Source organism: Rhinoraja longicauda, chromosome 9, assembly GCF_053455715.1.
Source record: "Rhinoraja longicauda isolate Sanriku21f chromosome 9, sRhiLon1.1, whole genome shotgun sequence".
Classification (NCBI taxonomy): Eukaryota; Metazoa; Chordata; class Chondrichthyes; order Rajiformes; family Arhynchobatidae; genus Rhinoraja; species Rhinoraja longicauda.
In genome coordinates, this window is record NC_135961.1 from 996,826 (window position 1) to 1,017,997 (window position 21,172).

General features: G+C 48.5%; 2 protein-coding genes across 3 annotated transcripts in view; both read left to right on the forward strand.

Moving 5' to 3' along the window:
• The first annotated feature begins 1,120 nt into the window (after nt 1-1,120).
• LOC144596430 (uncharacterized) overlaps nt 1,121-21,172 on the forward strand; it is a 336,471-nt gene continuing 316,419 nt past the window's right edge. Inside the window, exon 1 of the mRNA XM_078404664.1 lies at nt 1,121-1,172. The gene's annotated coding sequence lies outside the window, so the exon portion shown is untranslated. The remainder of the gene's footprint in view (nt 1,173-21,172) is intronic.
• The window catches only part of LOC144596431 (acetyl-coenzyme A synthetase 2-like, mitochondrial), a 76,115-nt gene continuing 60,181 nt past the window's right edge, over nt 5,239-21,172 (forward strand). For both annotated transcript variants that reach the window (XR_013547610.1, XM_078404665.1), the window contains exons 1-3: nt 5,239-5,616; nt 17,779-17,875; nt 18,925-19,124. Coding sequence is in view for 1 of the 2 variants with exons in the window: in XM_078404665.1 (XP_078260791.1) it covers nt 5,268-5,616; nt 17,779-17,875; nt 18,925-19,124 (646 nt within the window). In the remaining variant the exon portion in view is untranslated. The remainder of the gene's footprint in view (nt 5,617-17,778; nt 17,876-18,924; nt 19,125-21,172) is intronic.

Sequence of the window (21,172 nt, forward strand, 5' to 3'; positions counted from 1 at the left end):
GCCTAACATCGAGGAGTTGGCGGTCTTTCCTGGAGACCGGCCCGGCGCTTCATGCCGCGGGCACGGCGCGGACTTTAACATCGTGGAGTTGCGATCTTTTGCCAAGGGTCGACTCTGGAGAGCTCCAACAGCTGGGCCTGTGGACTTTAACACCGTGAAGCCGGCGGTCTCTGGTGAGAAGAGGCCGACTCGGGAGCTCCGTGCCGCGGAGAGTTACAACCGTCCCGACGCGGGGAGTTTCGATCGCCCCGACGCTAGGGCCTCGGACAGTCGGCAGCGGCGACTGCGGACGGTTCAACAGCCCTGACCGCTGGTGAACAAAGAGGAAGATGGTTGAACTTTATTACCTTCCATCACAGTGAGGAATGTGGAATCCGCTGTGGTGGATGTTCATGTTACATTTTACTTTATGTGGCTGTGTGTCTTGTTGCTTTTCACTTAGTATGGCTGTATGGTCACTCACATTTCACTGCACCTTAATGGTACATGTGACAATAAATTGAATCTTGAATCTTGAAGAAGGGTCTTGACCAGAAACATTGTCTCTCTATTCCCTTCACAGATGCTGTCTGACCCGTTGTTTCTCTCGTACCTTGTTTTATACTCAATTGTATGTCCGCTCATTTGTTAATCTTACATGGATTGTTTACATGGTGCAAAGACGTTACTCTTCATGGAACATAGAACAATACAGCACAGTAACATCCAGTGATCCAGAGAAAACAATCGCAGTCTGTCCAACTCTCCCGGTAGCTAATGCCCTCTAATCCAGGTATCATTTGGGTAAACCTCCTCTGCACCCTTTCTAAAGCCTCCACATCCTCCCTGCAATGTGGCGACCAGAACCGTATGTCACAGCCCAAATGCAGCCTAACCAAAGCCCTATAAAGTTGCAGCATGACTTCCTGACTCTTCTGGACAGATGACATAGAACATAGCACAGTACAGCACAAGAAAAGGCCCTTCGGCCCACAATTTCTGTGCTGACCCATTATCCAAGATCAACTTGGCGCGGTGGTAGAGTTGCTGCCTTACAGCGCTTGCAGCGCCGGAGACCCGGGTTCCATCCCCACTACGGGTGCTGTCTGTACGGAGTTTGTACGTTCTCCCCGTGTCCTGCGTGGGTTTTCTCCGAGATCTTCGGTTTCCTCCCACACTCCAAAGACGTGCAGGTTTGTAGGTTAATTGGCTTGGTAAATGTAAAAATTGTCCCTAGTGCGTGTAGGATAGTGTTAGTGTGCGGGGATCGCTGGTCGGCGCGGACGCAGTGGACCGAAGGGCCTGTTTCTGCGCTGTATCTCTAAACTAAACTAAACTAAACTAAACTCTTATCTGCCTGCACATGATCCATATTCCCTGCATATCCATGTGACTGTCCAAATGCCTCATAGATCATATCTGCCTCCATCACCACCCCTGGCAGTGTGTACCAGGCCCACACCACCCTCTGTGTAAAACATAATCCCCACACATCTGCTTTAAATGTTGCCCCTCTGACCTTAAACCTATGCCCTCTGGTATTTGATTTTTCCATCACAGCGGAAAAAACATCAATGTTTTAAAACGATGTAGCGGAAACACCAAGGATTGAAATAAGTAACCAGTTGTTGAGCACTAGAGGGCACTGCTTCTCCTCCCCAGCACAGCCCTGTTATCCTGATTCCGGGCTCCCAGATCAGGCTTTGCCATCTCCATGACCCCCAGCCAGGGTTGTCAAATGCCCCGTATAGGCCCGGACATCCTGTACATTGGGCTAAATTGGTTTGTCCCGTACAGGACCGCTCTTGTCCCATAGTAGGCCCGGACGCTGTAGGCCCGGACGCTGTAGGCCCGGACGCTGTAGGTCCGGATGGTGTAGGCCCGGACGCTGTAGATGCGGACGCTGTAGGCCTGGACAGTATAGGCCCGGACACTGTAGACCCGGACAGTATAGGCCCGGACCCTGTAGGCCCGGACAGTATAGGCCCGGACCCTGTAGGCCCGGACAGTGTAGGCGCGGACCCTGTAGGCCCGGACGCTGTAGGTGCAGACGCTGTAGGCCTGAACAGTGTAGGCCTGGACACTGTAGACCTGGACAGTATAGACCCGGACCCTGTAGACCCGGACCCTGTAGGCCCGGAGAGTGTAGGCCCGGACAGTGTAGGCCCGGACAGTGTAGGCATGGACAGTGTAGGTCCAGATGGTGTAGGCGCGGAGGCCCAGGCACTGCCTAATGGAGGTTGCGTAGCAACCCAACCGCCCGGCCTGGGTGGCCGCCATTGGTGGAGTGGGAGCGTGTGGCCGCTGGCTGGATGAGGTCACGTGGGGCGCGGGGCGGTGACGTCACCTTGTCGCTTATTTGGGAGTGAGAAAGTTGGCAACCCTACTCCCAGGGAAGTATGTGGTGTAGCTAGATTTCGTAGTGTTCAATAGCCTGATGATAGTTTGGAAGAACCTGTTCTTGTACCAGGTCATACAGTTTTCAGGCTCATGTACCTTCTTCCCGAAGGCAGGAGTAAAATGAGTGCGAGGCCAGGGTGGTGTGGGTCTCTGATGAGAGAGGGGCCAGGGTGGTGTGGGTCTCTGATGATGCTGGCTGCCTTTCTGAGGCAGGTGCCTCCTGTAGATGCCTTTGATGGTGGGGAGGTCACCTATCCATGTTCTCCAGAGATGGTGCCTGACCCGCTGAGTTACTCCAGCACTCTGTGAAACGTCACCTATCCATGTTCTCCACAGATGCTGCCTGACCCGCTGAGTTACTCCAGCACTCTGTGAAACGTCACCTATCCATGTTCTCCACAGATGCTGCCTGACTCGCTGAGTTACTCCAGCACTGTGTCTTTTTTTTTGTAAACCTGAAATCTGCAGTTCCTTGTGTCTCTATGGCTACCTAGTATTATTTATTGGTTATTGTATGTAACACGGATTTCAATGAATCTTCTTCCATTAGCACCAAAGGGACGTCGGTGAGTAAGGTCATTGTCGCACTATCGTGCACTGTTTTGGCTGTAGTTCAGGAACAAACAAAGAAACAAACGAGAGTTTTAGTATATAGATATATATCTAATATGTGTATTGTATGTGTTTATATACACACTGAACTTTTTATCTCTCTCGTTTATTATATTGTTTACACTGTACAATGTTTACACATTTGAAAATATATTACATGATCAGTCTGTAGAAGGGTCTCTCCAGAGATGCTGCCTGTCCCACAGAGTTACTCCAGCATTTTGTGTCTATCTTCGATTTAAACCAACATCTGCAGTTCCTTCCGACCCATGTTTCCATTTTCTGTTGTGCTGCTGCAAGTAAGAATTTCATCATTCTATCTGGGCCATATGACAATAAAACACTCTCTCTTGAAGCCTACTGTGCCATTCAATCATGGTTAAACATAGAAACATAGAAGGAGGCCATTTGGCCCTTCGAGCCAGCACCACCATTCATTGTGATCATGGCTGATCATCCACAATCTGTAACCCGTGCCTGCCTTCTCCCCATATCCCTTGATTCCACTAGCCCCTAGAGCTAACATCGCGAAAATTCCCACACTGTCAATGCTTCTCCGGCGTCCTGGTTTTCGCTGAAATCACTGACAAGTTGGTAAGTACTTGAGAGTTCTGAACTATAACATCTTGTAAGGGTTACTTAAAAACCAAGCTTCACTGGAACAAGGAATAAACCGGATTTACTTCCAGTTTACTTAATAGCTGTATTTAAAAAAATTAAAAGTGGTTAAGTGGATTTTTGTGAAAAGTGTGTGGGCATTTTTTGAAAATGTACGGGAGATGCATATCTGGTTTCTGGGTTGCGTATCTGGGTTGGGAGCCCACTTTAAATGTAATTGCTGATGGCCATAAACATCGTGAAAATTCCCACGTTTACCTGACCGTCAAACTGTCGCCTCCAATCTACCTGTCAAATGTCCTGACGGTAAATAAATTGGTTAAACACAAGAATTTTATGGTATTTTGAAATGACTACTCATTTTAATATAATGTGCTTCTAAATGCATTTAAGAGCATATCAAACCTGGAGACAGCATGCGACAGCGCCCGCAATAAGCAACGATACCTGGCGACAAGCCAGCTGTCGCCGAGAGATTTCCACCTGGATGATTTCTCAGCGACGCGCCGAGATCCACTACGATCTTTGGAAGACTCCTCACGATCATGGCCGCGACACCCCGGCGAACTGTCGGCGACAGCCTAGTCACTGGCAGTCACCTTAAAATCGCCTAAATCTATCCAGTGAATTGGCCTCCACTGCCCTCTGTGGCAGAGAATTCCACAAATTCACAACTCTCTGGGTGAAAAAGTTTCTTCTCACCTCAGTTTTAAATGGCCTCCCCTTTATTCTTAGACTGTGGCCCCTGGTTCTGGACTCCCCCAACATTGGGAACATGTTTCCTGCATCTACCTTGTCCAGTCCTTTTATAATTGTACACGTCTGTATAAGATCCCCTCTCATCCTTCTAAATCCAGTGGTCTATCTAGTGATCTATCCTTTCCTCTCAACCCCGTTCTCCTGCTTTCTCCTCATTGATGCCCAGTGGCTGGGGCGCTGCGTTCCTCCAGCACTCTGTGTCTTGTTGTTGTCTGTAGTAGCCTGTGTCTCCCCAGGGTCTGGCACTCTGTGTCTTGTTGTTGTCTGTAGTAGCCTGTGTCCCCCTCTCCCCAGGGTCTGGCACTCTGTGTCTTGTTGTTGTTGTGTAGTAGCCTGTGTCTCCCTCTCCCCAGGGTCTGGCACTCTGTGTCTTGTTGTTGTGTAGTAGCCTGTGTCTCCCCAGGGTCTGGCACTGTGTGTCTTGTTGTCTGTAGTAGCCTGTGTCTCCCCAGGGTCTGGCACTCTGTGTCTTGTTGTTGTTGTGTAGTAGCCTGTGTCTCCCCAGGGTCTGGCACTCTGTGTCTTGTTGTCTGTAGTAGCCTGTGTCTCCCTCTCCCCAGGGTCTGGCACTCTGTGTCTTGTTGTTGTGTAGTAGCCTGTGTCTCTCCAGAGTCTGGGCTGCAGGAGGTGTTTGTGAGGTCAGTCATTGTGATCCGGCCGGGAGGGGGGATGGATCTCCACAGATTGAGCTGTTGCTTCTGACATTTCAGTAGCTCAGTCATGTTGCAAGTTGCTGGAGCGGTGCCGGGTGTCTGTAGCCCGGCCTTTGCTGCTGCAACGTTTCCTCTTGTGGGGTTGGACAGTTGTCGAGACGTGGCGCCTCCTCTTCCACCAGGGCGGGCGGGCGGGCGGGCAGTGTTGACAAGGAGGGTGAGGAGAGGAGGGTAGAGAGGGGGGGCATGGTGACTGTGGCGGGGTGCTGGAGGCTGCTGAGGTCCGGTCTCAGGCCATGCTTGCTCCCAGAGGCATGGTTGCCCATTGCCCGAGGTGGTGGCCATGCCCGACCCTTCCACGTCTCAGGTCCAGCGCTCCTCCACATCAGCTCCTTCATGCCCGAGTCCCGCAGCTTCCCCGGGGTCAGGTCGTACGCCGAGCTGCTCCACTACTCCATGGAGAACGCCGACAGCTTCTGGGGGACCCTGGCCAGGGAGAGACTCACCTGGGACCGGCCCTTCCAGCGGGTCCACGACTGCGACTTCACCACAGGCTTCATCTCCTGGTTTGCGGGAGGACAACTCAACGTCTCAGGTACCACGGCTGCTACTGACCCTCTGCGACTCCTTCCCTCCCACGTGTACATCACCCACCAACATCGGTACAAATACTCTGGCATGTTGCCCTTCGTAACGAGTGGAGTTGAGTACAGGAGCAAAGAGGTCCTTCTGCAGTTGTACCGGGCCCTAGTGAGACCGCACCTGGAGTATTGTGTACAGTTTTGGTCTCCTAATTTGAGGAAGGACATCCTTGCTATTGAGGACGTGCAACGTAGGATCACAAGGTTAATCCCCGGGATGGCGGGACTGTCATATGAGGAAAGATTGGACAGACTGGGCGTGTATTCACTGGAGTTTAGAAGGATGAGAGGGGATTTTATAGAGACGTATAAAATTATAAAAGGACTGGACAAGCTGGATGCAGGAAGAATGTTCCCAATGTTGGAGGAGTCCAGAACCAGGGGCCACAGTCTAAGAATAAAGGGGAGGCCATTTGAAACTGTGGTGAGAAGAAACTTTTTCACCCATAGAGTTGTTTAAATTGTGGAATTCTCTGCCACAGAAGGCAGTGGAGGCCAATTAACTGGATGGATTGTAGGATAGTGTTAGTGTGTGGAGATCGCTGGTCGATGCGGACTCAGTGGGCCGAAAGGGTCTGTTTCCGCGCTGAGTCTCTAAATTAAATTATCTTTAGTTCTAGCTATAACTTCTTCACAGTTTTAACATTTTAGGTTGCATGATGGTTCATTGTGCAATCACCGTATTTATACAGTACCTTTCTCAGCATGATAACACACTATAAAATTAGTATATAAAATTATGAGAGGCACAGATAGGGTAGACAGTCAGAACATTTTTCCAGGATGGGCTGCAGCGGTAGAGTTGCTGCCCTCTAGCGCATTTAGTGCCGGAGACCCGGGTTCCATCCCCACTACGGGTGCTGTCTGTACGGAGTTTGTACATTCTCCCCGTGACCTCGTGGATTTTCTCCAAGACCTTCGGTTTCCTCCCACACTCCAAAGACGTGCAGGTTTGTCGGTTAAATGGCTTGGTAAATGTAAACATTGTCCCTAGTGGGTGTAGGATAGTGTTAGCTTGCGGGGATCGCTGGTCGGCGTGGACCCGGTGGGCCGAAGGGCCTGTTTCCGCGCTGTATCTCTAAACTAAACTAAAGGGCATAGCTTTAAGGTGAGAGGGGCAAAGTTGACAGGAGATGTGTGGACGTGGCTTGGTGTTCGGCCGGACATTGAGGTAGAAGGGCCCTCTCCTGTGCTGTTAGGGTTAGGTTGTATGCAACACTCCAAAGTGCTTTACAACCTGTGACCATCTATGGGAAGCATGTTCATTGTTGGCGTGTAGAAAGTGCAGAGTCAGCGAATATCCAGCGAGATCCAGGCTGACATTTTGGTGCTGCCCTGGACTATGTTGAATCTGCAGCTAAACCGGTCCAGCCTGGATCGGTTGTGGGGTCTTGCTTGTGCTTGTGGGATCTTGCTCTGCATTTCCTTCATGAGCAGTGATTATACCTCGTGACTGCAAAGTGCTTTGTGATATCCCCTGTGACATGTCTGTGGAACTAGTGCGCTACGATGCCCAGATCTGTATTGTGCACTCTGTGTAGCAAGGAACTGTAGATGCTGGGTTAAACCGAAGATAGACACAAAATGCTGGCGTAACTCAGCGGGATGGGCAGCATCTCTGGAGAGAAGGATTGGGTGACGTTTGGGGTCTGAAGATGGGACTCCACCCGAAACATCACCCATTCCTTCTCTGTAGTGATGCTGCCTGACCCACTGAGTCACTCCAGCATTTTATGTCCATCTTGTGCACTCTGTATCTTCCCCTTTGCTCTAAATCTTTCTCCTCTCACCTTAAACCTATGTCCTCTGGTTCTTGATTCCCCTACTCTGGGAAAAAGTAAACTTGTTTGATGACACAGTCTGATTCACCTCTACACCACTGAGGACATTGGACTTTGTCTATGCTGTAGCACATACACCGATCAGCCAAAACATTACGACCACCTGCCTAATGTGCTGTTGGTCCTCCGTGTGCAGCCCCATACGCAGCAGGGTGCGATGCACTGTGTATTGTGACACATTTCTCCCGTGACCACCATTAACATTTTCTGTGACTTGTGCCACAGTCGACCTTCTGTCGGTTCGGACCAGACGGGATAGCCTTCGTTGCCCTCGCGCATCGATGAGCCTTGGGCGCCCAACATCCTGTTTGTGGTTTGTCCCTCCTCGGACCACTGTGGGAAGGTACTCACCACTGCTGACCGGGAGCACCCCACAAGCCTTGCCGTTTCAGAGATGCTCTGACCCAGTCGTCTGGCCATAACAATTTGGCCCTTGTCAAAGTCGCTCAGGTCTTTACTCCTGCCCATTTCTCCTGCATCCAACACATCAACTTCAAGAACTGACTGTTCACTTGCTGCCTAATATATCCCACCCCTTGCCATTGTAACAAGATAATCAATGTTATTCACTTCGTGTCAGTGGTCATAATGTTTTGGCTGATCGGTGTATATTCTGCACCCTTTGCTCTATCTGCTGAACTTGAGTTTGAACTGATTGTGTCTGTGTGTGGTGTATCTTGTCTGTTTAGATTGCTTTTCACTGTACCTCGGCACACGTGACAATAATAAACCTGAACCAAGCCTGCAAAGTTTGGCTAATTACTTCATGTAACAAACTCCTAATGAGGCAACAGTCTGAAGAAGGGTCTCGACCCGAAACGTCACCCATTCCTTCTCTCCTGAGATGCTGCCTGACCTGCTGAGTTACTCCAGCATTTTGTGAATAAATGCACGAGAAGGTATGTCTGTGATCACAGCTGAAGGTCACAATTTATTCCAGGTCAATCAGCAGGAATAAAGTGTTGCCTTGCTTTGCACAAGCTCTCGTGCTGAGCAGCTGACTGAACAAGCACCAACAGGATGTGGACATCACCAAGGAGTGGGGGCGGGAGAACAAGCAGAAGTGTACTAAAGGTCACTGGAACTGGCACAATTAATAAGCCAAAGACTATTCATAAATGAACAAGTTGTTCTGAAAACAGAAGTGATCATCTCAGCCTACATTTAATATCTGTTGACTTTAAAGTGGATTTGGAATTTTTTTAGAAACGAGGAACTGCAAATACTGGTTTACATAAAAAGACATAAAGTGCTGGAGTAACTCAGCAGGTCAGACAGCGTCTCTGTGGATTGGTGACGTTTTGGGTCAGGACCCTCCTTCACACAAGTCCCCACCTTGAAACGTCACCTATCCATGTTCTCCACAGATGCTGCCTCCTTCCTCGCAACATGGACCCACTACAGTTCGCATACCGTCCGAACAGGTCCACGGATGATGCGGTCTCCCAGGTTCTACACACCGCTCTCTCTCATCTGGACAGCCAGGGGGGCTATGTGAGGATGCTGTTCATTGACTTTAGTTCAGCATTCAACACAATAGTCCCCAGCAGACTGGTTGAGAAGCTGCTGGAACTGGGGCTTAGCACCCCTCTGTGTGCCTGGGTCCTGGACTTTCTCACTGCCAGGCCCCAAGTGGTCAGGATGGGGGAACACACATCTAGCTCCCTCACCCTGAACATAGGATCCCCCCAGGGCTGCGTCCTTAGCCCCCTACTGTACTCCCTGTACACACATGACTGTGGGGCCAGGTTCAGCTCAAACTCCATCATCAAGTTTGCTGATGACACTGTGGTGGTGGGCCGGATCTCCAACAACGATGAGAAGGCCTACCCTACCCTACCGGGAGGAGGTGGCTGATCTGGCACTCTGGTGTCAGGACAATAGCCTCCTCTTGAATGTCACTAAAACAAAGGAGCTGATTGTGGACTTCAGAAGGGCTAAACATCCAAGGACGTACATGCCACTGGAGATAAATGGGTCTATTGTGGATAGGGTGAGCAGTTTCAAATACTTGGGAGTCCGCATCGCAGAGGATCTGACGTGGGCAACGCACATTGCCGCACTGGTGGGTAAGGCTAAGCAGCGCCTTTACCACCTTAGACAACTGAGGAAATTCAGAGTGTCTCAGAGGATCCTTCATTGCTTCTACTCTGGGGCTGTAGAGAGTATCCTGTCCGGCAACATTACAGTCTGGTTTGGGAACAGCTCTGCCCAGGACAGGATGGTCCTGCAGAGAGTAGTGCGTTCGGCAGAACGCACCATGGGAACTACACTCATCCCCCTGCAGGACCTATACATCAGGAGGTGCAGATCCAGAGCAAGCTAGATCATGAGGGACCCCTGCCACCCCAGTAACGGACTGTTCCAGATGCTACGATCAGGCAAACGCCTCCGCTGTCACGCTGTGAAAACGGAGAGGATGAGACGGAGCTTCTTCCCACAGGCCATCAGGACTGTCAACTTTTATAACCCCAGAGACTAAATTTTTGTCGACAATAATAGTAACTTATTAACTTTATTTATATGCTGTAACTGTAATTCTTTTTGTGCACAACCCGCAGGCATTGCCACTTTCATTTCACTGCACATCGTGTATGTGTATGTGACAAATAAATTTGATTTGACTTGACTTGACTTGACCCACTGAGTTACTCCGGCACTCTGTGAAACGTCACCTATCCATGTTCTCCACAGATGCTGCCTGACCCGCTGAGTTACTCCAGCACTCTGTGAAACGTCACCTATCCATGTTCTCCACAGATGCTGCCTGACCCGCTGAGTTATTCTAGCACTTTGTGGCTTTGTTTCGAATCTATTTGTTCCCTTTACTGTTAAACGTGTGGTGTGAAAAGGAAGAAACTAAATACTGGGAATGAAGAATTCTCAGTGTAACATCTTTTCAGATTCTCCCCATTAGCAGCTGTAGGAGTCTTCCCTTCTCTGTCCTTGTTCAGCTGATCTGCTGCTGAACCCCTCATGGTCTCAGAGCAGACTGAATCATCTTAATGCACACTCTGGGATCACCATTCAGAAACCTGAGCACATGCTGAATTTGGCTGCTCCGATCCATTGTCAACCTGTATCCAGTTCATCTGCTCTAATTGACTTGCATATCCTGACACATCAGGCCCACGCCAGTTCTCTACAGAGCTGTCCCATCAGACCTGTTCCACTTGGAGTCATAGAGGAAAGGTTTATATATAGAGTCACAGTTTTGATAGAGAGCAACACAAAGCTTTTCACTGCCCCACAGTACATTTGACATATACCAAAACCAAAAACTACAGGAACAGGCCCTTCAGCCCACCAAGTTGGCATTCTAGGTTAGTCCCATTTGCTGTATTTGGCCCATATCCCCCCAAACATTTGCAAAGACTATTCCCTGCTTCCAATTCCTCTGTCTACGCTGCATCTGCACCCAAGATGAGGTGTTCCATACCAGGACATCCAAAATATCCTCATTCTTTAGGGAACGGGGCTTCCCCTCTCCCATCATAGATTAGGCCCTCACTCGTGTCTCCTCGGTATCCCGCAGCTCCGCTCTTGCTCCCCCTCCCCCATTCGTAACAGGGACCAACTTGTCCTCACCTTCCACCCCATCAGCCGTCGTATACAGCACATAATCCTCCAACATTTTCACCACCTCCAACGGGATCCCACTACTGCCCACATCTTCCCATCTCCATCGCTTTCTGCTTTCCGCAGAGACCGTTCCCTCCGCAACTCCCTGGTCCACTCGTCCCTTCCCACTCAAACCACCCCCTCCCCAGGTACCTTCCCCTGCAACCGCAGGAGATGCAACACCTGTCCCTGTACCTCCCCCCTCGACTGACCAGTCCTTTCAGGTGAGGCAGTGGTTCACTTGCACCTCCTCCAACCTCCTCTGCTGTATCCATTGTTCTAGAGGTGGCATGACCATCGGCAAGACCAAATACATCGGCGAGACCAAACATAGACTGGGCAATCATTTCACTGAACACCACCGGTCAGTCCGTCTGGACCTACCTGATCTTCCGGTTGCCAAACACTTTAATTCCCCCACCCATTCCCACACTGACCTTTCTGTCCTGGGCCTCCTCCATTGTCAGATTGAGGCCAAATGCAAATTGGAGGAACAGCACCTCATATTTCACTTGGACAGCTGACAGCCCAGTGGTATGAATTTAGACAGACATAGACATAGAATTTGATTTCTCTAACTTCAAGTAACCCCTGCACTCCCTCTCTCTCCGTCCTTCCCCCACCCAAGTCACTCCAGCTTCTCGTTCTCACCTAGTAAACAGCTAACAATGGCCTGTTTCCTTTATCATCGTTACTTTTTTGCATATCTTACATGAATTTGTTCTATATCTATATCTCTCGTTTCCCTTTCCCCTGACTCTCAGTCTGAAGAAGGGTCTCAACCTGAAACATCACCCGTTCCTTCTGTGCAGAGATACTGTCTGCCTCGTTGAGTTACTCCAGCATTTTGTGTCTATCTTCGGTTTAAAGCAGCATCCGCTGTTCCTTCCCAAACACTTCCTATATCTGACTAACTTCCTTTGAAAAGTCGTAATTGTTTCTACTTCTCTACAGTGCCCTCCATAATGTTTGGGACAAAGACCCATCATTTATTTATTTGCCTCTGTACTCCACAATTTGAGATTTGTAATAGAGAAAATCGCATGTGGTTAAAGTGCACATTGTCAAATTTTAATAAAGGCCATTTTTATACATTTTGCTTTCACCATGTAGAAATTACAGCAGTGTTTATACGTAGTTCCCACATGTGATTTTTTCTATTACAAATCTCAAATTGTGGAGTACAGAGACAAATAAATAAATGAAGGGTCTTTGTCCCAAACATTCTGGAGGGCACAATGTGTCAGAAAAACAACTGCAGATGCTGGTTTAAACCGAGGGTAGACACAAAATGCTGGAGTAATTCAGCGGGTCAGGCAGCATCTCTGGAGAGAAGGAATGGGTGACGTTTCGGGTCGAGACCCTTCTTCGGACTGATGTGACACAAATGCTGGAGGGCACTGCAGCTTCTTCTGAATTTCTCTGCATCCCACATAATTATTTTTTTCACATGTTCTATATTAACCTCCAGACTTGAATATCTCAACTTAATGGTTCAAATTCTTGCATCGCCGATCTCTGCCATATCTCATAGTCATTCGGCATGGAAACAAGCCCTTTGGCCTGACCTGTCCATACCAACCAAAATGTCCCTTTTAAGCTTGTCCCACTTGCCATTGTTTGACCCATATGCCTCTAGAACTTGCCTATCTCTGTAATCTCCAGTAGCCCTACAGTAGCACAGAGAGAAGTGCAGTACAGGACCTCTTTACTCCTAAACATTTCAGTATTGGAGTAAAGAGGTCCTTCTGCAGTTGTACAGGGCCCTGGTGAGACCACATCTGGAGTATTGTGTGCAGTTTTGGTCTCCTAATTTGAGGAAGGACATCCTTGCTATTGAGGCAGTGCACCAGGTTAATCCCCGGGATGGCGGGACTGTCATATGAGAAAAGATTGGAAAGACTGGGCTTGTATTCACTGGAGTTTAGAAGGATGAGAGGGGAACTTATAGAGACATATAAAATTATAGAAGGACTGGACAAGCTAGATGTAGGAAAAATGTTACCAATGTTGGGGGAGTCCAGAACCGGGGGCCACAGTCTAAGAATAAAGGGGAGGCCATTTAAAACTGGGGCGAGAAGAAACTTTTTCATCCAGAGAGTTGTGAATTTGTGGAATTCTCTGCCACAGAGGGCAGTGGAGGCCAATTCACTGGATGGATTTAAAAGAGAGTTAGATAGAGCTCTAGGGGCTAGTGGAATCAAGGAATATGGGGAGAAGGCAGGCACAATGAATGGCCGTATGACTGTGAGATATGGCAGAGATCGGCGATGCAAGAATTTGAACCATTAAGTTGAGATATTCAAGTCGAAGGGCCAAATGGCCTCCTCCTGCACCTAATTTCTATGTTTCTATGTTTCTACAGGAACAGGCCCTTCGGCCCACAACATTTGTCCAGGACATGATGCCAAGTTAAACTGGTCTCATCTGCCCATACATGATTCACACCCCTCTATTCCCTGCACTGCCATGTGACTACCTAAAAGCCACTTAAACACCACTATCGTATCTGCTTCCACCACTACGTTCCAGGCTCCCTACTCTCTCTGTAAGAAACTGCCCTGCCCATCTATATACTAAAACTCTCGTTTGTTTGTTTGTTTGTTCCTGAACTACAGCCAACATGGTACACGATAGCGTGACCATTTTAGGCCCACCTTACACATCGTCGTCCCTTTGGTGCTAATGGAAGAGGTTTCATGGAAATCGGTGTTATATTTTTTAAGTTATTCACATTTTAAAGTTTAGGTCTATCTCCTAGGGAGGGGAGAGGGGGAGGGGGAGGGAGGGGGGGAGGAGGGAGGGAGGGAGGGGGGGAGGAGGGAGGGGGAGAGGGGAGTTGGAGGGGGGCAGGAGAGGGTGCTGCACCAATGCAGGTTTGGGCCCAACGGGTCTACTTGGTCTAGTCTCCATTAAACTTTCCCCCTCTCACTTTCTTAGCTCTGCCCTCTAATGTGGACATTTCCCCCCGTTACTTTCTTTTTTTCACTCTCTTTTCTCTGTGCCCCACCTGGAAGTGCACCAATTTTTCCGTTCCCCCTTCCACCTATGTTCCTAACTTTTAGTTTAGTTTAGTTCAGAGGTACAGCGCGGAAACAGTCTCTTTCGGCCCACCGCACATTAACTATCCTACACCCACTAGGGACAATTTACACATACACCAAGCCAATTAACCTACAACCCTGCACGTCTTTGGAGTGTGAGAGGAAAGCAAAGATCTCGGAGAAAACTCACGCAGGTCACGGGGAGAACGTACAATCTCCGTACAGACAGCACCTGTAGTGGGGATGGAACCCGGGTCTCCGGCGCTGTATTCGCTGTGGCAGCAACTCTACCGCTGCACCACTCTGGCTTCACATTTCATGCTACTTCCATCTGTATCCCCATTTCTCACATTTTCTGTCTTTGTATCTCTGGCCTTGGCCCATCCATCTGCCAATGAACCTCCCCTCACCTGTATCCACCTATCACTCGCCCGGCTCTCTCCCACCCCCGCCTCTCTTCCAGCTTTCCCCCCCTACTACGATCAGTCTGAAGAAGGGTCTCAACCCGAAACGATGCCCATCCATGTTATCCAGAGATGAGGCCTGACCTACTGTGTTATGATTCTAATGAAGGAATGTGACCAATTGGATCCTAAGTTATAGGAGTAAAACTAGGCCATTCAGCCCATTGAATCTACTCTGCCATTCAATCATGGCTGATCTCTGCCTCTTAATCCCATTTTCCTGCTTTCTCCCCATAACCCTTGACACCCGTTCTAATCAAGAATTTGTCTATCTCTGCCTTTAAAAATCCTAGACTCTCCCACCAGTGGACATAACCTCAGAATTAAAGGTCGCTCCACATCCACTCTATCCAAGCCTTTCACTATTCCGTATGGTTCAATGAGGTCCCCCCCTCATCCATCTAAACTCCAGCGAGTACAGGCCCAGTGCCATCAAACGCTCCTCATATGTTAACCCACTCATTCCTGGAATCATTCTTGTAAACCTCCTCCTATAGAGCCTCAGCATTTACATCTCTAAATCACGAAATGGGATAGGAACAGTGGGTTGATTGGATGCTTTTCATATGAGACTAATTCCTGCTGAAATCAGCATCAGTATAATCGAGACGAAGAAAGTGCATGAACAGCTGAAGGTTTTGGGAAATTAATATTTATACGTGCATCAAATCGGCATGTTTTTCATTGTTCTTACATTCTTTCATAAAAACATAGAAACATAAAAAATAGGTGCAGGAGGAGGCCATTTGGCCCTTCGAGCCAGCACCGCCATTCATTGTGATCATGGCTGATCATCCACAATCAGTAACCCGTGCCTGCCTTCTCCCCATATCCCTTGATTCCACTAGCCCCTAGAGCTCTATCTAACTCTCTTTTAAATTCATCCAGTGAATTGGCCTCCACTGTCTTTCAGGTTCTGATGTTGCAAATGTTTCTTTGTAACTTTCAGCATTAAAATTCATGGTAGAACAAAAAATGCTGGAGTAACTCAGCGGGTCAGGCAGCATCTCTGGAGAACATGGATAGGTGACGTTTCACAGAGTGCTGAGGTTGAGAAGGAGCAAGATTGCAGTCGCCGGTGTCGATGGCGAGAAGCAGGTCGTTGTGTACCTTCAACAAGGCAGACTCTGTGCTGTGGTGGGCCCTGAAACCTGACTGGAAACTTTCCAGGATGGTATTTTGGTGTAGGTAAGGCAGTAGTTGATTTAGAATGACCTTTTCAAGGACTTTTGACAGGAATGGCAGTTTGGAAATGGGTCTGTAGTTGCTAGGCAAGGTGGGGTCTAGGTTAGGTTTTTTCAGTAGGGGCTGGACCACCGCGTGCTTGAAGCAGATTGGAACAGTGCCAGTGGCCAGAGAACTGTTGATGAGAGGATGCTGGGACCGGCTATTGCAATGACATCCTTCAGAAGGGCAGTGGGGACAGCATCAAGGGGGCAGGTTGCAGGTTTCATAGTGGAGACAAGCTTTGCAAGGGAGGATAGAGTGACGGGTTGGAAACAGTCCAATTTAGATGAACAGCTAGGTCACGGGTGGGAGGGGAAATATTCATTCTAATGTTCTCAACTTTGGTAGTGAAAAATTTAGAGAATTCTTTGCACTTAGCAGGGGACCCAACTAAGCTGGTACTGGGGGCGGGACATATGACAGACCTTGGAATTATGAGAGTTTTTGGAGATAAGGTCGGAAAAGTATTGTGCTCACTCAGACCTTACTGCTTCCTGGTATTTGAGAAGATTGTTTCTCAGAATTTCGAAGAAAATTTGAAGCTTGTCACATTTCCACCTCCGTTCTGATTTTCTGCATTCTCTTCTTAGGGCTGGTGGTGTCATTGAGCCAAGGCCGACCTTTGGGCTTAGGCTTTTTCATTTTAAGAGGAGCAACAGAATCCAGGATGAAGAGCAAGTGATATTAAATAAAGAGATGAGATCCTCAGTGCTGAGATGGGGGGGAGAAGCCTCAATAGTGCAGATATTGGGGGCAGCTATGAGAGCCTCGGAGAATTTACTGGCAGTCGATGAGTTTATGTAGCGGGAGTAACGAACAAGGAGATGAGATTTGGCGGGAGAGAAAGGCAGAGATGTATCAAATATAACAGCGCTGTGATCTGACAGGCAAGCATCAATAATTTCTATGTTGCTGATTGGGAAACCAGACGATAACACTAGGTCGAGTGTATGACCCAGCTTGTGAGTGGGTCCAGTGGTAAGTAGAGACAGATTGAAGGACTCAACCAGGTGCATAAATTCACTCACAGGAGGCTTAGTAGGACAGCAAACATGAATGTTAAAATCACCAAGAATCAGGACCCGGTTAAATTTGGGCAAAATGTTAGAGATAAAATCAGCAAATTGGGTGATGAAGTCCTTATGCATTTTTGGTGGGCGATACACAAGAACAATGAAGAGGGGATAGACCAGATCTACTTTAATTAGTTGCTCCCCAAAACTGGAGAAATGACCAGCGTTCAGGAGGCATCAGGGTCAGGCAGCATCTGTGGAGAACATGGATAGGTGATGTTTCACAGAGTGCTGGAGTAACACAGTGGGTCAGGCAGCATCTCTGGAGAACATGGATAGGTGACGTTTCACAGAGTGCTGGAGTAACTCAGCGGGTCAGGCAGCATCTGTGGAGAACATGGATAGGCGATGTTCACCTTCCTCTCCTCTTTCAGACATATTTCTTTGAAGAAGCTTTAGGCCATCATTCCTCATAATTGCTTCGGTTAGGTGCCAGATTTTGTTTGGTGTTTTGTTTCTTTTTAATTTTTAAAATTTAGTTTAGAGATACAGCGCGGAAACAGGCCCTTCGGCCCACCGGGTCCGCGCCGACCAGCGATCCCCGCATATTAACACTATCCTATACCCACTAGGGACAATTTTTACATTTACCAAGCCAATTAACCTACAAACCTGCACGTCTTTGGAGTGTGGGAGGAAACCGAAGATCTCGGAGAAAACCCACGCGGGTCACGGGGAGAACGTACAAACTCCGTACAGACAGCACCCGTAGTGGGGATGGAACCCTGGTCTCCGGCGCTGCATTCGCTGTAAGGCAGCAACTCTGCCGCTGCGCCACCATGCCGCCATGTTTGTGATTAAGATGCTGTCTCTGATGGTCTGTTGCTAACGTGCATTTATTCTCAGTGAACTGTTTGGATCGTCATGCTAACCAGTCCCCCAACAAGGTGGCTGTGATCTGGGAGAGAGATGAGCCGGGCACTGAGGTCAGGATCACGTACAGGTATGACCTAGAGCGCTTTGAACACAGCATCGTTCCTCTCTAAGCTAAGAATCCTACATCACGTTCAATAAACTTGGTTTAGTTTAGTTTAATTTAGTTTAGAAATACAGGCCAAGTCTGTCGCGACCAGCAATCCCCACACATTAACACTATCCTACACACGAGGGACAATTTTCACATACACCAAGTCAATTAACCTACAAACCTGCACGTCTTTAGAATGTGGGAGAAAACTGAAGATCTCGGAGAAAACCCACGCAGGTCACAGGGAGAACGTACAAACTCCGTACAGACAGCACCCGTAGTTTAGTTTAGTTTAGTTTAGAGATACAGAGCTGAAACAGGCCCTTCAGCCCACCGGGTCCGCGCCGGCCAGCGATCCCCGCACACTAACACCATCCTACACCCACTAGGGACAATTTTTACATTTACCAAGCCAATTAACCTACGGGGAGAATGAACAAACTCCGTACAGACAGCCCCCATAGTGGGGATGGAACCCGGGTCTCCGGCGCTGCATTCGCTGTAAGGCGGCAACTCTACCGCTGCACCACCGTGCCGCCCGAATTTGTAGCAAAAATAAATGTGACCAATTATTGTAATAATAGATACAATACAAAACAATGTCAAACAAACCCACCACCAGAATACAAAATCACCCAAGTATCTAAACAAATATTCTTAAATGTTACAATAGACAATAGACAATAGACAATAGGTGCAGGAGTAGGCCATTCAGCCCTTCGAGCCAGCACCGCCATTCAATGCGATCATGGCTGATCACTCTCAACCATGTTACTCTTGTTGGTCACTCTTGACCAACCATGTTACAATCCTTGTCCAGGATGCATTCCACCCCCCGCGGTGCCCAGCCGTCATGGAAATCCCCCATGGTGCCCGTGGACAGCGCGTGGTCCCTCTCAAGTACCACCCGGGCACGGACGTAACCCGTAAAGGGGCAGGCAGCCGGCTCGGGCAGTGCCCATGTCTGCCAGGCGCCCGGACTTCACCACCACCCTGTATGATTAGTCCATGGTTGTGTGTTACAGGGAGCTTTTGGAGAGCACGTGCCGCCTGGCTAATACCTTGAAGCGCTACGGTGTGCAGAGGGGAGACAGAGTGGCGGTCTACCTGCCAATGACCCCGCTGGCCATAGTAACAATGCTGGCGTGCGCGAGGATCGGGGCCGTGCACATGGTGGTCTTTGCGGGATTCAGTGCCCAAGCCCTGGCGGGAAGGATCCGTGATGGTACGTGATCTTGCATTCTTTTCATTGCTCTTTGGTCTAATTAAGAGTTATGTTAGTTGTCTGTTCGAGCGTTATGTATCCAGTTTGGTTTCGGTTTATTAATTCTCTGCCTCAGAAGGCAGTGGAGGCCAATTCTCTGAATGCTTTCAAGAGAGGGTTGGATAGAGCTCTTAAAGATAGTGGAGTCAGGGGGTATGGAGAGAAGGCAGGAACGGGGTACTGATTGTGAATGATCAGCCATGATCACATTGAATGGTGATGCTGGCTCGAAGGGCCGAATGGCCTACTCCTGCACCTATTGTCTATTGTCTATTGTATTGTCTATTATTGTCAATTGTACTGAGGTACAGTGAAAAGCTTTGTTTCCTGCTATCCATTCCTTCTCTCCCGAGATGCTGCCTGACCTGCTGAGTTACTCCAGCATTTTGTGAATAAATGGATTAGATTCACCATACATACATACAATCACGTCAAACTCAAGTACAGCAGGTGGAGCAAAGGGGAAGATACAGAGCAGACTAGTTCTCAGCATTGTAGCGCATCAGTTCCAGAGACAAAGTCCAATGTCTGCAATGGGGTAGAGGTGAATCGGACAGTACCCGAGCTGATGGAAGGACCGTTCAGAAGCCGGATAACACAGGGAAAGAAGTTGTCAGTTGTCAATTCAAACATTAGGTGTCCACTTATTGACTTAATTTATTTATTGCCACTTGTACAAAATGGCAGTGAAAAGTTTGTTCTGCGTGCTATCCAGTCAAATACAACTGGACGGCACGGTGGCGCAGCGGTAGAGTTGCCGCCTTACAGCGCCGGAGAGCCGGGTTCCATCCCCACTACGGGTGCTGTCTACGGAGTTTGTCCGTTCTCCCCGTGACCTGCGTGGGTTTTCTCCGAGATCTTCGGTTTCCTCCCACACTCCAAAGACGTGCAGGTTTGTAGGTTAATTGGCTTGGTAAATGTAAAAATTATACCTAGTGGGTGTAGGATAGTGTTAATGTGCGGGGATCGCTGGTCGGCGCGGACCCGGTGGGCCGAAGGGCCTGTGTCTGCACTGTTTCTCTAAACAGTATCATGAGTTCAAGATACAAACTACTGGAGTAAATCAATGGGAATTACTCCAGTAACATGGATGGGCAAAGATTCATGTCGTGACCCATCTAACAGAAGAAGGTAGAGAGACCAATACTCTCTCTCTAGCTGATTGAACCTAAAAAGCTGACATCTATCTATCTATCCACTTAACATAATCCATGTGCCCCATTGTATTTGTAATTTAATACATAGTCAAAATATTAATTGGGTCATAGGAGAAAAATATATGGCTTTTCTGTGTGGCATGACTAGAGGGAATAGGAATTAGGGGATACTTATGTACTTTAGTCATTGTGAATTAGAAATTGATTTTGGATTGCTAAATCCTTAGTGTTATTATGGGAGAGTAAACAGTGGACAATTTTCCATGTTTTGCCCAGTGTCTGCTTTTCCTGTCAGGGCAACAAAGTCTATTTAGAAAATAATTAAGTCACGTTTATGTGTAAATAAGACAACAGTCACTAATACTTTCACATTACTTTCTGTGAAGACGAAAGTGGGTTTAGTTTAGTTTAGTTTAGAGATACAGCGCAGAAACAGGCCCTTCGGCCCACCGGGTCTGCGCCGACCAGCGATCCCCGCACATTAACACTATCCCTCACACACTAGGGACAATTTTTACATTTACCAAGCCAATTAACCTACAAACCTGTACGCCTTTGGAGTGTGGGAGGAAACCGAAAATCTCGGAGAAAACCCACTCAGGTCACGGGGAGAACGTACAAACTCCGTACAGACAGCACCCGCAGAGGGGATGGAACCCGGGTCTCCGGCGCTGCATTACCTGGGTCTCCGGGTAAGGCAGCAACTCTACCGCCGCAAGATTTTGGATAAAACCCATGGATGGAGCTCTAGGGGCTAGCGGAATTAAGGGATATGGGGAGAAGGCAGGCACGGGTTACTGATTGTGGATGATCAGCCATGATCACAATGAATGGCGGTGCTGGCTCGAAGGG